General features: G+C 39.5%; 1 protein-coding gene across 4 annotated transcripts in view; it reads right to left on the bottom strand.

The window, feature by feature from the left end:
- Nucleotides 1-18,758, bottom strand: part of LOC126176935 (cyclic AMP-responsive element-binding protein 1) — a 64,534-nt gene that overhangs the window by 4,665 nt on the left and 41,111 nt on the right. For all 4 annotated transcript variants that reach the window (XM_049924128.1, XM_049924131.1, XM_049924129.1 and 1 more), the window contains one exon: nt 9,344-9,431. In XM_049924128.1, coding sequence (XP_049780085.1) covers nt 9,344-9,431 — 88 coding nt within the window. The remainder of the gene's footprint in view (nt 1-9,343; nt 9,432-18,758) is intronic.

The raw sequence follows: 18,758 nt of genomic DNA, 5'->3' as shown, positions 1-18,758 counted from the left end.
TACCCCCACCCAGTCGCCACTCCCATCATGCACTGGTGCTGCCACTCGCAATATAGTTTCAGCTCTCAGACTGCAGATGTGTGTGAAGTTGCACGTGTGTGTGTGTGTGTGTGTGTGTGTGTGTGTGTGTGTGTGTGTGTGTGTAATGCTGACAAAGGCCTTAATGGCTGAAAGCTATGATTGTGTGAATCTTTTTATTGTGGCTCAGCATCTCCGCTATATGGTGAGCAGCAACTTTCCTTCTCTTGCATTGGCTTGAATCAGGCATTTAAATTTCTTAAGTATCATTGGTTAACATATAATAATAATAATAATAATAATGCTAGGTGGTGTCAACATCCCCCATAGAGTCAATTACACAGGGTTGCAACTGAACATTGATATATGAAGTGTCACAGTAGGGAAAGCACTTATTTCTTGACCTATAGCATCTTTCTTGTAGTGGGAATTTATCTGGACACACACTGAGATTACTAGAGGTAAATGCTGACAACAATGTAGCTATGTGTTTATGTACACTGTGAAGCAAAATACATATCTGTAATTTGAGCTATTATATCAAGTTCTTGTTCATGAGCCTACCCACATCTGACATTACTAGAGGTGTGCCGAGTGGTTACTGGTCCTCACTCCATCACTTGTTTTTCACCCAGGATTTTCCAGTGTTGTATCTATTCGTATTCAGATAATATATGAAATGGAAAATCCTGCAGTGTGGGTGAGTGGGTGGCTGGGAGGGCATGGGGAGATAATGGATGGAATGAGTAAATATAACTAGTCCATGTATAATAGAGGTGCTGAGCCAAGCTGTAGATAGGCATACGCAACAGCCAAGTGTTAAAAGTTCTTGATCACATGCCTATGCACCTATTAACACTTCCCTTACGAAACCACATATTTACATTTTCAGAATTAACATTTTCCCATTGTTCACAGCATTTATTGGTCCCTTCAAATTTACCATGTTGAAAGTAATTAGGTTGGTACACAAGTTTGTAGTATTTTTATTTTGCATGTCGGTATCCTAGTTGCTATGGGTTTATTAATCAACTGTCATTTTTTATTCGTAGTTCACTATTGCTATTTGAGTTTACGTATTGTCATTTGTCACGGAGGTAGAGTGTGGATGCTGGAAAATGGGAGTGCCAAGTGGAGAAATCAAACATTTCTGACATATTATCCTGTTTGTGTTCAATGAGGACTGACAGCAGCAAAGGCAGCCAGAAAGATTTTCGCCACCTATGGAGCTAATACCACTGGACAGAGCACAATAAGAAAATGAATGGTTTTTTTCATTTTAAGGAGGATCGTTTTGACATTAGCAACTCTCCGCGTTCAGGGTTCAGGAAGACCTTCCGAGTTTGATGATGTACATTAAGCACATTAATCCACATGAGTGTACTCTTGAACTGGCAAATGTAATGAAGGTTCAAAAATCAGTTGTTCAGGTAATATATGATCTAACCCAAAACCACAAAAATCAATGCGTGGCCATATGTGCATCTCTGCTAGCTCATCATCAATTGGGTCTTGAACACCACCAATCATTCTTACCCTGTATCATTACTGGTGAGAGAAATGGTGTCTTTATGCTAACATAAGGAAAGGAAAGGAAGGGAAGGGAAGGGAAGGGAAAGGCTGAGCTCAAACAAAGCAGCAACTCCCCATAAAAATACCTGCATGCATCCACAAAAAAATGTTATGCATATGGTGGAACAGTGACGATGTGGTGTACTATGAAGGGCTTCCCCGAGGTGTAATCATAATTACTGACATACACTGTCAATAAATGAGATGTCTTGCAGACGCAATGACTGCTTGAAGTGATACTACTCCACAATAATGCCCACCCACATTCTGCTAGACTAACAAAATATACTACGCAAGAGTTGGTTTGTGAAGTCTTTCTGCACCCACCTTGTTCACCAGATCTTTTGCCCTTAGATTTTCACTTTTTGCACACACTAACAACCTTCAAAGAACTTCTTTTCCAGATAAAAATTCGCTCCAAACATGGCTCGACAAGTTCTCCACTTCAAAACCAAGTGATTTCTACATTCACGGAATCGAAAAGTTACCTGAACATTGGCAGACTGTTGTAAATAAGGAAGGAGAATATACTATTGATGACTAAAGTCTCTTATGTGTATTTGTTGAGTTTATTAAACTTATGAAAAAACACTAAGCCTTCAAGTGACATTTAGAGCACTACACGGTTAACTTTCATGAGCGCTATGCTGTGTAGTCACAAGTTAACAAAAACTATATTTTGTGTAACAGTGTACATAGCCACTGCATAATTGAACATAGTGTTTTGCTGCTTTTTAAATTGGTATTAGAAAATTTTCTGCCATTATATTACTATGAAAAATGTTACAAAAAGATGCTTAAGGTGGTCAATAAGTTCATCATTGTGAATTTCTCTGCATCTAATGGATGGATCGACACGTTCATGAAGGAAACAGTGCAAATGTGGAAATTGTTAGTGGATGCCAGAGCATTTAATTAAAAGAAATTATGCAACAATATGAAACCAAGGATGTATTTATATCGATAAAACCCAATTTTTCTTCAGTTTCATTTCAAATAAGATACTTGCCTTCAAAGGCAAAAAATTGCCATACATGAAAAACAGTAATGTTCAACTCACAAGAAAGTTATTTACCAATGCTGATGCATCTCAAATAAATTAAGCCATTGAGACTGAAAATCACAGTAACTTCGCTCTTTTAAAAATGTGAAAATATCAACCAATAACTCCAAACCCTGTCACTAAGTACTGATGACTTCATATCTTTTTAAAAAGCAGTTGCATAGCCTTAGAACAAAAACTGATGCCTGTAACAAGAGTATTTTCCCCTAATAGATTGTTGCCCTGCACACCCCGAAAATGTAAATTTACAAAATGTGCTAGTAAACTGCACATGTAAGTTGTAGCCCTTGAATTTGGTAATTATCTGTGCTTTCAAGACCTGTTACAGGAAAAATATTATGCAGAAGCAATTAAGTTTTATGTAGCCAGAAAAGAACACAGAATCCTTTAAAGGATGGCTGGAAAAATGCTGCACACTGTGCAAAACTGCAGCACAGGTGTGCACATCTCGACCAGTGGGCACAGCGAAACAGCAACACCTGCAACTAGACACGTATCTCAAATGAGCGGCAACAGTTCCGCTTCCTTGTTTATGCTGCACTTGGAGCACTGAAGGACACCCAGTCTTGCTTTCCTCTGGAGACTGTAGCCTTATGCGAGATGTACTGAGAAATGGCGAGTATTGCTGAAAAGCAAAGAACAGGAGATCTGTGTTCTCAGTCATTTAAATACGACTGGGAACTTCATTTTCTTTACAACAGTAGATGAAAACACACATTTGCTGTGCTGCCAAATAATAAGCATCCAGTGCAAGTTCATGACACTCATTTCATATAGGCAGTGTAGTGTAGTGTACTGAACACTGCAGAACGGGAAGCCACATAAAGTGCCCTTAAGAAAATTGATGGGTAAATCGAAATGTTATTTACTAACTCTGCCTCATTCTGCTCCACATTACATGGGCCAATATTGTGATCTGAAAAATTTGGTATTAAACCGGTTGTTTAATGTTTACTTGCATGTGTAAAAATTACCCTTTAATTATTGAGAAACATGTTTGATACCCTTGCTAAAATATGGGTGTCAAACCAATCTGGCATACTTGTGCACCATTTGTTTTTATGTTTTGTTTTAGAACTATGACATTTGTTGATAGGGTGACGGGATAACACGATACCTTCCCACGATTGCAATGCACACTGTGAAAACAGCACATGAGTGGCCCATGTAAATTGTATCCCAGCTAATGAGTAAAGAGAAGCCGTGACATCTGTGGTTAGACACACACACACACACACACACACACACACACACACACACACACACACACACACACACTAAATGAGCGGTGATGGCTCCTTTTCCCTGTTTACAAATCTGGTAAGTGTGTACACTGATCAGGAAGTTGCATATGAGCAGCAGCTGTGCATGTGTGCAGAATTTCTGGCCAGCCCTGCTTTAAAGTATCAATTTCTGATCCTGTACAGTGAGGACACAGATGATGGTTGAAGAGTCCACCACCTGCATCTGCTTTTGATAACTGTATTCTTCCAAACAGATAAAGGAATCAGATCTTCCTATCAGGCCTGGGCAATGAAAAAAGATGACTGTGAAAGTCTCCTCACTTCTATGCGAATACAGTTGCAGTTTGAGCATTCACTCCATTATTTCCTGTGTGTTGATGACAATTTTGCATTGTTTAAAGTTTGCCTGAAGAAAATATGGTGAAACTCATACACAGGAAAGTATGACAGCTCAGGAAGTGACAGTGATGACACAAATCTAAATGCAGCAGTGAACACAAGAACACGTCTAAACCAAATCAGAAAACAAATGAACCTGTTTCATCTATTCTAACTATGATAGCTGCACGTGGTAGCCATACTACATATGTTGGCTGATTGTAAAAACAGCTGCACCAGTACTTGGAAGCTACCACCTGTTTCTCCACAGCTGCTGTAACGCAATACTCTCTGGTTCTACATCACAGCGTCTACTGTGGCATGTAATAGTGCGCCAAATGTGAGGTATTTCTTCAAGGTTATACAGCGCAGATATGTGCAGAACCAGCACAGAAATTAACTTCTAAGAGTCTAAAGTGAGTGGTGTGTGTGTGTGTGTGTGTGTGTGTGTGTGTGTGTGTGTGTGTGTGTCTGGGAATATTGATGCCACAGCTGAAGAAGAATTTACAGAGGAGTACAAGTATATGGATTGGGTCTGTATTACAGCAGACAATTGGTCTTCCAGGGCTCAGCCATGCTGAGAGAAACCCCACCCACTTCTGACCCCAGAAAACCCGATTAAGGGCAAAGACAGCTACAGAGTGAAGAATGTCTTCTATTCTAGTCGAGAGAGGCAGAAAAGTAAAAGGGAAACATGCAAAATGTAAGGGACATCTGTTGAACCTCAATAATACACATGGAAAACAGAGTGCGGCAGGAAAATAGGCTAAAACTACATCTCAAAGCAATTAAAACAGAGGCAGCATGCAAAGAAGGCAGGGTCAAGGCTCCTCCGGACCTAGCATGTGACACAATATGCCCCCAACCACAACCATCCCGCTCCTGCCCCGAATGTAGTATAAAGCAGTGTATCTGAGAATAAGCATGGAAATAACAGAGCAAGAACCAGTTTAACTGTCAATGAACTGTGTGCCAGCATGCAAGGCAACGAAATCAGAAGACCATGTGTAACACTATTAATGATATTACCTATACAGGTCTTATATAACTTCTTTGTTTTTACTTAATGTGACCTCTGTATAATCACAGTCTGATGTAACACCCAAGTAATGGTTTATTCATTATTTATGAACATTATGTAATTAAAATTAATCTATGGATGTAATTTCAAAAGTAATGTGCTGTAAAAGAATGGAAAAGTTAAAATTTTACTTCAATGGATTCATAGGACTTGTAGGTTTGTAATCATGTAAAACATGGATGGAAGCCCCTCTGCAACAAAACTGGCTTGGCGGGAATAGAAAAGCTGGATCTGGTCATCTAATTGCAAAGCTCCTGTGTGACACGAGTAAGTTGATGGTTAGCAGCCAAAGTGTGTGCATCTTGTGAACCAAACAAGACAAGAACAACAGCAGGAATATAGTAGCACTTGGGATAGCATCCCATCTAGGTAAATGACTAAGGATAAAACATTTGGCCTCAATACAAAGTTACAGAACACATTTATTTTTGAAAAAGAAACTGCATAACTGATCCATGCAATTATACAGTACTCAGTTGGTAATTTGAGACAAGGATGGTGGCAATGACAAGACTCCTGTGTTATTTTGAATAACACAGGAGTCTTGTCATTGCCACCATCCTTGTCTCAAATTACCAACTGAGTACTGTATAATTGCATGGATCAGTTATGCAGTTTCTTTTTCGAAAATAAATGTGTTCTGTAACTTTGTATTGAGCACAAATGTTTTATCCTTAGTCATTTACCTAGATGGGATGCTATCCCAAGTGCTACTATATTCCTGAGTATCATCCTATTTTATTGAACTGAAAAGCCATTTCAGCACACTTCCATTACATTTAATGAACTTTGTGCAGCAGTAAATTTCATAATTATTCGTTGAGCTAAGTTCTGAAGTACCCCACACAATTTTAATAAAAGGATAGTTAAAAGTTTCACTGAAGTACAATTCCTAATTGAAGATTTAAAGTATTTATTTCGTAGATTATCCTTACTGAAATAACAGTGTTTCTAATATTGCTTTGTGACTAAAATGTTCTGTCTGGATCTGAGTCTACTGATAGACTAGCTTCTGCACCTCCATGCTAACAGTTGAGCCATATTTAAATTCCATATCAATAACAGTATTGAAGAAGTACAAGTTTCATTCTTATACCTTGTGTAGTACAGTACACAATTAGCTATAGCTAGCCAAACTATACTAGATTTAGGTATCACATGTCCTGATAGCCCAGGAGGATGGTCGTCTACTTCTTGGCAAAAGTGGGGAGCTAGCAGCTCACGCATCAACTGTCTGATTCCAGTGTTGTCAGGGGACTCAACCAAAATGGTATGTAACTGTCGGATTCACTGCAGTGTTGGCTCAGAAGGGCATACGAAAGCCTATGTATTATGTACAGACGATATTTAAAACAGCACACAGTGGGCATTATCTAAGCTGTTCTTCCCCAGTCAATCAACACTAAAGAAAAAAAATTTGAAAAATGAAGGTCTAACTAAAAAGAGAACCAAAAATTATTTCAGCTGAAAGGTGATGAACGAACAAACGAATGAATGAATATTCTGAGAAAGGAAAGGGAATAGCCAGGTCGATCCCAGAGGCTGCCATTAGACTACAAAAAAAGTTGTAATTTTGACTAACAACAACGGTATTTTGCTATAGGCAGATGTCTGCAAACATTTTATAGTCTGTCTGTAAACTGAAGAGCGAGCGAGCGAGTCCCCACTCTGCCAACCCAGCTACGTCACAAGGCGCTTCTACAAGCTGTTTCACAACGTAGTACCGGCCCTGCCGCGGCGCGCGATTTAAATCTGTGGGGACGCCGTACACAGATACGTCTCGGCTGCGTTTATTTTTAGACAAATGCGTTAAGACCATAAGGAATACAAAAGACGATAGCTTCTTTCGAAATACAACAATAGAGTAAGTAATATTAACATAAGAACTGAAGTCAGGATTCTACTACAAACATAGAACCGAATGCCTGTTCATGTGAATATGGTATATGTTCCTCCACTGCTATTCGTAAAACGAACCGCACATAATTCAATAAATCTGTAGAATTTATGGCTTGTTCTTACTTTGTGTTTCTACTGAAAGGTAGAAGTTTTCATTGAAGGACTGTGTTGAAACTTAACAATTCTTGCAACATGAAGAGTGTTAAAAAAGTAAGCAGAAATTTATAATTTTATGTGTTAGTCCGATTTGCACTACTTTTTTGTCACTGTCTTCGTGAACATGTCTCTAAAGTATGTGTACAATGTTATGCATATTGGCTATTTACTCTGTTGTCAGTTGTCAAAAAGGTTACATGTGTTTTGGTAGCATCAACGATTCTTCGTTTTGTATAAAAATAGATCAGATAATCTGTATCAAATTTTGTTGTAAGAATGGAATAAAATGTATGAAATTTTTAGAAATATTGAATATTGCTTTTGGTGAACTTGTTATGAGTAAACCAAGGGCATACAAGTGGTATAAACATTTCAAAGTGGGTCTTAAAGGGCAGCAGTTTTAACAAGTATGGATGAGATTAAAAATATGCAGTTAGAAGACCTACAAACTATCCCGAAGAAACAGTTCCTAAAGTGTTTCGGGAATTGGAAAAAGCATTGGCATAAGTGTGTAGTATGTAATGTGGAATATTTTGAAGAGTATAACATTGCTGAAGACTAACAAATAAAGTTCTTACCAAAAAATAAAAGTTAATATGTAAGCGCACCTCGTATGTCAAGCTTTCTGCTTGGAAGTCCAGAATCGGGGTATGTGTTTCGAAGTGATTACGATAGCTATTGTGCACATGTCTTAAGCAGTATGTCTTAGAATCAGGTGAATAGTGACCGAGACAGAGATTTAGTGTTCCATCAGCATCAAAGGTTTTACGTGATTTTGAAACTGTCTATAAGAATGAGTTTCCTCACAAAATTATTAATTTCCTTCGTGGCGATTCCAGTAAACCATGCGGCTTATTTCCGCGTTTCTTCTTTATGCGTCTTATTGGGCGATGCTGACGTTTGTCTAAATTACAGCCGTTTGGTTGGGAGTTGTAATATTAGCCAACAGTTCTTTTTGCGTCGCCTCTTTAACATACGCTGTACTAACATTAGAGACGATCGAACGCTTGTTACTCCGCAAATATCTTCTTCGTATTCTGCACATTTTCTTACAATGCTAGACGATTACCCATCACTTCCGGATATCGAAGTATATCAGTAAGTATACAAAGTTAACTGACACTGGCAACTAAAATCCCACGAACAGAAACGACGTATATCACTGCACACCGATCTGCACCGCTACACAGGTAATGGGCAACAGATTTTGGGTGCCCCTGTAGTCCGGTGGCAGCGTTCTTCCGGGAAAGGCCACTTCCCCCACCAAAAGCGCTGCTCGCTCTTCAGTTTACAGACAGACTATACCCCACTGATAACAAAAACAAAGGAAAAACTGAAATATTTCTCCTGTAAGGGAAAAAGAAAATAGAAATTTTCAAATCTTGTTTATTACCTCTTTAATAGTAGTCCTTGCTATTTTCTCTTACCCATAACTGATTTGTGAACCCCCCCCCCCCCCCCAAAAAAAAAAAAAAAAAAAAAAAAAAAAAAAAAAAAAACACTTAATCTTTAAAGGCTTTGCGTTTAAATTAGATTTTCTTCCAAAAGAGCGAGCCATTCCCCTCCGTCTAGTCCTACACACCAAACTTCTCAAACAATAAAATGACAATTATGGAGAGGAGACTACCCACGATTGTGGTTAGGTAAAATGGTTCAAAGCACTGTAAGCCACCATCTGTACTACAGAAGTGGGAAAGCTTGTGGCATGCTTTAACAGCAAGAAGAATAAAGGAATGCCAAGGGCATCTAAAAGAAGATGCCCCTTCCAATTTCACACAAGTATGACTTCCTTTGCATATACTCATCTTTTACACAATCATTTCCAACTTAAACACATTATCCTTTACAAACACAAAGAAAACCGTTTCAATAAAATACTATCAATTTCCCAAAATTTAGGCAACAGTATACTGAAAAGAAAAATATTTTTACCTGTTTTTCAACAACCTCATCTCTCTCTTGCGTGCCTGGTCCTCAGCAATTATTGGGCCACTGCCAAGTCCACCTCCCTGTGTTACAACTGAAAAGACAATATGCGAACATGAATTTCAATAATTAATGCTAGTGTGTGGAGTGTGTGTGTGTGTGTGTGTGTGTGTGTGTGTGTGTGTGTGTGTGTGTGTGTGTGCGCGCGCGCATGCGTTTGTTTTTCCCCTATATAGTTTGTCTTGCCAGATGTGTGGCTAGGTGCCTAAATGAGTTAATATTAGACAACAAATCCAAAGGATTTCAATTCACTGCCAGTCATATTTTTAAGACACTTAGCATTTTTCACTAAGAAATTATGTCATAGCTGAAAAAATGTAAGCTGTACTCCGATTACAGTCTACATTAAACTGTGTGTCTATCAGAGGGGGATGGACCAAGTCAGTTCAAAAGCCAGAGGAGGCAAGTGCATATCACCTTCAACAGGACCATGTATAGTAAGACAATGTGGCACTAAATCTAGCCTCCAGGTTGACGTCAGATTTACCTTTAGGCAGCTTTTAGAACCTTTCACTTTACTAAGTAAGAATGATGATCTCATAGAAAACTGTGCACATACTGTTCCACCACTGAATATTTGACATCCTAATGATCCAAACAGGGTCTCCAGTGTCTTGGAGTCACACTGGGATAAATCAGAACTACACTGAGGTGTATTTGTGAATTTAGTATAATGAACAGTGCTGTTATTAGCATACTTGTCGATACTGTCCTTGAAAAATGTGATTTAAACAAAAAAAAGCATTACGGGTAAATATGAATTGCACTCCCTTTCTTCCATTTTTACACACATTCACTTGCGTAACAACATGTGTGGCTGCCTGATCACTTAAAAAAAAAAATCCTGAGTATGCTAAACAACCTGACAAACCATTAAAATTTTCTTTTTGTCTTCAGACCAAAGACTGATTTGACAACTCTCCAGGCTAGTTTATCTTGTGCAACTCTCTTCAATTCATATGTGCCTAACTACTGCAATCTCCACCAACTTGACAAAGCACAGTGGCTGGCACAATGGACTCCCATTTGGGACAACAATGGTTCAAACCTGTGTCCCACTATCCATATTTAGGTTTTTCATGATTTCCCTAAATCACTCCACACAAATGCGGGATGGTTCCTTTTAAAGGGCACAGCCAATTACCTTCCCCATTCTTGACACAATCTGAGCTTGTGCTCTATCTGTAATGACCTTGATGTTGACGGAACGTTAAACTCAAGTCTTCCTTCCTTCCACCCACTTGCCCCCTTTCCCCTCAGTTAAGATTAAAGTTTCTTTTCTCCTCAATTCAATCAATTAGATGATATATTTATCCAATCTTTTCTTTGACGACACATATCAGAAACTTCTATTCTCTTTTTGTCTGTACTATTAATTGTTTCACTTCCATATAAGGCTACACTACAAATTTGTTCAGAAGACACTTTAATTTATATTGAGTGCTAATAATTTTCAAATTTTCAGAAATATTTTCTTGCTATTGTTAGTGGTATATTTTATATAGTCAATAATTCATCAATCATCACCATTTATTTTGCTGCCCAAATAGCAAAACTCACCTGCTACTTTTCGTGTTTCATTTCCTAAGCTAATTCCCTTAGCCTCACTCGTTTTAATTTGAGTACATTCCATTACTTTATTTTTTAACCTTTTTCATGACACTAATTATTCTATTCTACTGATTTTCCAAGTTCTTTGCAGTCTCTGACAAATACAGTAACTGGCAAACCTCAAGGTTATATTTTCTTGTTTCCTGACTTTAATTCCCTTTTCAAAATTCTATTTGATTTTCTTGGCTGTTTGGTCTATGAATAGAGAACAACAGCAGGGACAGGCTACAACCACCCTGTCTCACCCCCTTCTCAACTACTTCCTCCCCTTCATGTCCTTTGACTTACTTAACTGCATTCTGCTTTCTACGTAAGTTGTAGATGACCTTTGGCTCCCTGCATTTTACCTCTACTAACTTCTAAATAGTGTCTTCCAGTTAATATTGTTAGAAGCTTTTTCTAAATTTACAAACATTATGAGTGTAAATTTGCTTTTTCCCCTCAGATTAACTTTTAGGAACTAAATCTAAATCCACACACTTGTAATTTATGAAGCAAATCTGAATGTTCTCACAATTTTTAAACTTATACCAACTTCATTTGTCCCTTAGTCTTATGTAAACTAGTCGCTGCCCTCTTCTCTATGAATGAAATAAAATCTATTAAAATGTTGTGTACTGAAATCTGTATGCCACAAGCACTGCAAATTCGATGGTCTTCCTACTGGCGAAGGAACAGCAAGTTATTGGACTGTTCTATCTCTGAACACATGAGAAAGACCTCATTTCCTGCAATTTGCCAAAGAGGTATATTATGGCAGAATAGTTCACTGTCAGATTTCTGGACATGCATTATGGAGTGGAGAACTGTAGGATTCCCCTTGATATGACAGGGGTGCACTACATAGAGGAAGCAGCGACTCTGCTAGCAGAGTAAATGTGGAATGCACAGTGGGCTTTTTAGGCAGGGCAATAGTTTGATGAACACCTGTCAGTCAATATGCAGAGTGTGCAATATGGTTGCATACAAAGTAGACACTTTAAATACCAAGAGTTTAACAATAAATTTATATAGCCTTCGTAATAAAGTCCCTGAATGTTCCACCTTCCAGGAAAGGTGTCACACTCAAATAATACTTGCAACTGAGAGCTCCAAAATATTTAATGAGACAGAGAATTTGTATAAAGGACAGGTAAAACAGCAAAGGAGGGGGGAGTAGCAAAGGAGGGGGGAGTGTTCATTGCTGTCAACAAAAGCAGTGTACCTATTGAGGTCTAAATCGAGTCTGCAGTACCTGGGCACTATAGTTGGAGTCACGAACAATAGCAGTCAAGTTTAGGCTCATTCTGCGCACATACGTCACACATTCTCCCGACAGCCAATAAGCATTCAGCAGTGTTCTGAGCGCCCTGCTGCGAGTGCTGTAGTTAATGTAACCATTAAATGTGACTGTAGCAAGTCGTCATCACTGAATGTGGTGGTAAGTGATAAATTCTGAATAAGCAAGCGAGAGACAATTTGCAGGCTATATGCTTTCTTCAAGTGGAAAGTACATACATGCGTGTACTGCAACTGTCTGTCGGAATTGTCAACAATGCAAAACCCGTCTGTGCTTCGACGTGTACGATCCGTTATTGTTCGTGGATTGGACTACAGTAACTGGCCAAGACAAACTCTAATTAATCACTGGATATTTTTACCAACCACCCAGTTCTGAAGTAACAGTTGCAGAATCACTGAAAGAAAGACTATGTACAGTAGTAGATATGTACCCCAATTGTGCAATATTAATTGGAGATGCTTACAGGTTGGAATGCCTATGGATTAATTGCTGGATACAATGTCACATAGCCCACACACAGTGTAAATATTTTAGACTTCGTAGCTCCAAACAGGCTTGAATTTACCAACGGTGTCAGAATAGACACAGGGATAAGGTATCTCAATATCATCATACACGATGACTACAAAAGTCAATAAATCTAACAAGGCAGCTAGGAGAGTTTTTAAGCTGTAAAGATCAGATAAACAAAACAATTGTATCATGGATATAAAGGAATTATGGGCATTTTTTTATTAGTTGCAAACTGCACTCTGGAGAAGTATGTATCAAGTGGATTAATCCACTTACCATGGTTTTAACAACAAAATTCAGGAAATTTTGAGAAATCAAGAGTGTTGTACTCTCAGTTCAAAAACTGATCACAGAAATATCGACAAAAGCTGATGGAAATTAGTGTATCTGTGAAAAGACGTATTAGTGAAAGATCTTGCTGAGAACAGTAGAATATTTCGGTCCAATGTAAAAGAAAAAAGAAGGTCTAAGGCTTCTATTCAGGCACTCACGGAACATTCTGATGTGGCAAGGGAAAACAGCAAAAGGAAAGCTAAAGTTTTAAATTTTGCATTTAAAAAGTCGTGTACGTAGGAGGACTGTACAGATATGCCATCATTTCACAATGCACAAACTCCCGCATAGGAGAAAAAGAAAAATACATCCACAGTATTGAAAAGCAACTGAAAGAGTTGAAAACAAGTTGCCAAGTCTAAATGGAATCCCAATTCGCTTTAACAGAGAGTGCTCTTCCACAATGGCCCCTTACTTAGCTTCAATTTTTCGCCCAGAGTGAAGTCCCAAGCAACTGGGTAATAGTAAAGAGGACTCGTGTATATGATAAGGGTACGAGAACAAACCTGCAAAAGTACAAATCCATATCCTTAATGTCTGTCTGAGACAGAATCCTCAAGCATATTTCAAGTTTTAACATAATAAATTTCCTAGGGAGCCAATACTGTTCACAAATCAACACATATTTACAAAGCCTCTCACTCCTGCGAAACTCAAGATTGTCCTTTCCTCACACAACATCCCGCGTACTATGGATAAAGAAGGCCACAGGCAGATTCCATATTCCTCAAATTTTGGAAACCATTTTGACAGTGCCACATTGAAGGTTTAATGAAGGTATGAGAATATGTAACAGATTCTTGCTCGAATACTTTTTAAGTAATAGAATTCATAACAAACAGTTAACTGTGCTTAACAGCTAGTGACGATCAGAGGCAAAGGTATTGTTAGGAATGTGCAAGGGAAGTGTGATAGGCATGCTTCTGTTCTCTATACACACAACTGATGTCACACAGAGTGAGCAGCAATTTGTGAGTGTATGCCGACAGAATTTCTATTTGGAGGGATGAATGTCAAGGAGAGAATTTTAAGTTAATGTAGATAAGCAGGAAAAACAATCCTGTAATGTTCAAACATATAATCTGTAGTATGCCATTTCATGCAAGCATGTTGATTACATATGAAGGAGTAATGGTGCAAAGAGAAACAAAATTCAATGAGCGCAAAGGTCAGGTGTAGGGACAGCAAATGATTGAATTCTCGGGAAACAAAGCTCATGGATAAAGGTGACAGCAGATCACATTGATGGAAGGTATTGGCAGAAGCATGCTGCTGGATTTTTTTTTAGTGTAAGTTCAATAAACACACACTTATCACAGAAATGCTATGCGAACTCTAATGGGAATCCCTGGGGAGAGGGAAATTGTTATTTTTGCAAAACAGTATTGAGAAAGAATATAGAAATGGCATTTGCAGCTGACTGCAGAACAGTTCCATTGCCATGATCATACATCTTGCTTTAAGGACCATTGAAGAGAAGATGAGAGGAATAAGACCTTACAGAGAAGCACAGTCAGTCTTTTTCCCCTGACCCAATTTGTGAATGGAACAGGAAAGATAATGACTAGCAGTAACACAAGATGCCCTCTGCCGTACACCATATACCGACTTGCAAAAAAACAAATACATATTAATGTTGTATGAAAGTTCTTGCAGAATGTAATTTTCCTTCCTTTGTGTGTGCTTATTGACAACTCAATGCTTCCGCTTTGTGCTGAGTTGTCTCCTTTAACCCTAAAGTATTTACAGAGTGTACATATAGATTTATCACCCATAGTGTAAGGCAAGTCACTTTTGGGCCGAGATAAAAGAAATATGAAAGGCCTAGTTACTGAGACAAAGATATTTAATATTGTTACATTCCATCCTGGATTTTCCACTGTTTGAAATTAATCATCCACAAGAAAGGAATGAAACAGACATTCTTACAGAACATCTACATCATTACTCTGCAATTCACATTGAAGTGCTTGGCAGAGGGTTCATTGAACAACAATCATACTATCTCTCTACCACTCCCCTCCCGAACAGCGCGGGGGAAAAACGAACACCTAAACCTTTCTGTTCGAGCTCTGATTTCTCTTATTTTATTTTGATGATCATTCCTACCTATGTAGGTTGGGCTCAACAAAATATTTTCGCATTCGGAAGAGAAAGTTGGTGACTAAAATTTCGTAAATAGATCTCGCCGAGACGAAAAACGTCTTTGCTTTAATGACTTCCAACCCAACTCGCGTATCATACCTGCCACACTCTCTCCCCTATTACGTGATAATACAAAATGAGCTGCCCTTTTTTGCACCCTTTCGATGTCCTCTGTCAATCCCACCTGGTAAGGATCCCACACCGCGCAGCAATATTCTAACAGAGAACAAACGAGTGTAGTGTAAGCTGTCTCTTTAGTGGACTTGTTGCATCTTCTAAGTGTCCTGCCAATGAAACGCAACCTTTGGCTCGCCTTCCCCACAATATTATCTATGAGGTCTTTCCAACTGAAGCTGTTCGTAATTTTAACACCCAGGTACTTAGTTGAATTGACAGCCTTGAGAATTGTACTATTTATCAAGTAATCAAATTCCAACGGATTTCTTTTGGAACTAATGTGGATCACCTCACACTTTTCGTTATTTAGGGTCAACCTGCCACACCATACAGCAATCATTTCTAAATCGCTTTGCAACTGATACTGGTCTTCGGATGACCTTACTAGACGGTAAATTACAGCATCATCTGCGAACAACCTAAGAGAACTGCTCAGATTGTCACCCAGGTCATTTATATAGATTAGGAACAGCAGAGGTCTCAGGACGCTTCCCTGGGAATCACCTGATATCACTTCAGTTTTACTCGATGATTTGCCGTCTATTACTACGAACTGCGACCTTCCTGACAGGAAATCACGAATCCAGTCGCACAACTGAGACAATACCCCATAGGCCCGCAGCTTGATTAGAAGTCGCTCGTGAGGACCGGTGTCAAAAGCTTTCCGGAAATCTAGAAATACGGAATCAACTAGAGATCCCCCGTCAATAGCGACCATTACTTCGTGCGAATAAAGAGCTAGATGCGCTGCACAAGAATTATGTTTTCTGAAACCATGCTGATTACGTATCAATAGATCGTTCCCTTCGAGGAGATTCATAATGTTTGAATACAGTATATGCTCCAAAATCCTACTGCAAACCGACATCAATGACATAGGTCTGTAGTTCGATGAATAACTCCTACTACCCTTCTTAAACACTGGTGCGACCTGCGCAATTTTCCAATCTGTAGCTACAGATCTATTGGTGAGCGAGCGGTTGTATATGATTACTAAGTAGGGAGCTATTGTATCAGCGTCATCTGTCGTAATCTGAAAGGAACCTAATCGGTATACAATATGGACTTGAAGACTTGCCCGTATCAAGCGATTTGAGTTGCTTCGCAACCCCTAAGTTATCTACTTCTAAGAAACTCATGCTAGCAGCTGTTCGTGTTTCAAATTCTGGAATATTCCATTTGTCTCCCCTGGTGTAGGAATTTCGTAAAACTGCGTTCAATAACTCCACTTTAGCAGCACAGTCGTCGGTAACAGTACCATCGGCACTGCGCAGCGAAGGTATTGGCTGTGTCTTGCTGCTTGTGTACTTTACATACAACCAGAATTTCTTCAGATTTTCTACCAAATTTCGAGACAATGTTTTGTTGTGGAACCTATTAAAGGCATCTCGCATTGAAGTCCATGCCAAATTTCGGGCGTCTCTAAATTTTAGCCAATCTTCGGGATTTCGCGTTCTTCTGAACTCAAATTTTCTCTGAACTGTTCAGCAACTATATCATCGGAGTCTCCACCCATACCAATTCGCACGGAGTATCTACTTTGACTTCACTACAAGATAAACCACGACTGACAGACACAAACACTCCACCACCAATTCTGCCTAATCATCTTTCCTGAACACCGTCTGAGACTTCGTAAAAATTTCTGCAGAACTTATTTCCGGCTTTAGCCAGCTTTCTGTACCTATAACGATTTCAGCTTCTGTTCTTTCTATTAGCGCTTGAAGCTCAGGGACTTTCCCAGCATAACTACAACAATTTACAACTACAATTCCGTCTGTTCCTTGACCCAAGCACATCCTGTATTTGCCATGCACCCTTTGAGATTGCAGCCCGCTCCGTACTTTCCCGAGTCCTTCTAACCTAAAAAACCACGCAGTCCATTCCACACAGCCTCTGCTACCCATGTAGCCTAGTGAACTCCTGACCTATTCAGCGGAACCCGAAACCCCAACACCCTATGGCGCAAGTCAAGAAATCTGCAGCCAACACGGTCGCAAAACCGTCTGAGCATCTGATTCAGACCCTCCACCCGGCTCTGCACCAAAGGTCCGCAGTCAGTTCTCTCAACGATGCTGCAGATGGTGAGCTCTGCCTTCATCTCGTAAGCAAGACAGGCAGCCTTCACCAAATCAGATAGCCGCTGGAATCCAGAGAGAACTTCCTCAGATCCAAAGCGACACACGTCATTAGTGCCGACATGTGCCACCACCTGCAACTGGCTGCACCCTGTGCTCTTCATGGCATCCGGAAGGATCCTTTCCTCATCAGGAATGACTCCACCCGGAATGCACATGGAGTGCACACTGGTTTTCTTACCCTCCTTAGCCGCCATATCCTATCAAGGTCGAAACTATCACACAAGTATTTGAAATAGTGTCTAGAAACAACTGTCATTATGAGACTAGTTATAAGATCATAAACATATGATTACGGTAGCACCACGTGTGAAGCTATTCTAGAATACTGTGTCTACCAGTAGTGTCTTACAAAAACTTAACATCAAAAATGGTTTCAATTATATAATGATTTCATAAAAGGCTGTTATGTCTTATCCTCCACCAGGGTCCATGCCTAGAATGAAATTTTCACTCCGCAGTGGAGTGTGCGCTGATATGAAATTTCCTGGCAGATTAAAACTGTGTACAGGGCCAACTCTCTACCTTGGGACCTTTGCCTTTCGCAGGCAAGTGCTCTACCAACTGAACCACCCATCACGAATCACGACACGTCCTCACAGCTTCAATTCTGCCAGTACCTCATCTCCTACCTTCCCAACTTCACAGAATCTTCAGAATTTCCTTCTGGAAGCATACCCCCTTACTGGAATTATGTGACGCCCATTCATAGTCAAAATGACATGCTAACAACTGCTTATCTGCTCTCTCTAGAAGAAACACTCTCTTACTGTTCTTCACTGATTTATTAATTGTCATAACCACAGTTGCTATGATATCAAGACCACTAATCCCCATCTCTACACGGATGCCACAGACACGGACTGACCTGTTTGTAGCTACAAGGTCTAAGATATTTCTATTGTGCATGGGCTGCCAAACTAGCTGCTCAAGACAGTTTTTGGGAAACTGGTTTAAAAGTACTTCGCAAGCCTTTCTGTCTGTACCCTCTGCAGTGATTCCCAAAGGCATCCCAGTCTATACTCAGTAGGTCAAAGTTTCCTCCAACTAGTACTTCATGACCTGGGTATCGACACGCTACTGACCTTAAACTTTCTTTGAATGATCCTAAGACTTTCTTTGAATGTTCCCAGAACTGTCACAGTGGAATCGGGGGCTGGTA

The sequence above is a fragment of the Schistocerca cancellata genome, chromosome 3 (assembly GCF_023864275.1).
Source record: "Schistocerca cancellata isolate TAMUIC-IGC-003103 chromosome 3, iqSchCanc2.1, whole genome shotgun sequence".
In the NCBI taxonomy this organism is placed as follows: domain Eukaryota; kingdom Metazoa; phylum Arthropoda; class Insecta; order Orthoptera; family Acrididae; genus Schistocerca; species Schistocerca cancellata.
Note: the sequence above shows the minus strand (reverse complement) of the source record. Positions and strands in the feature narration are given on the sequence as shown.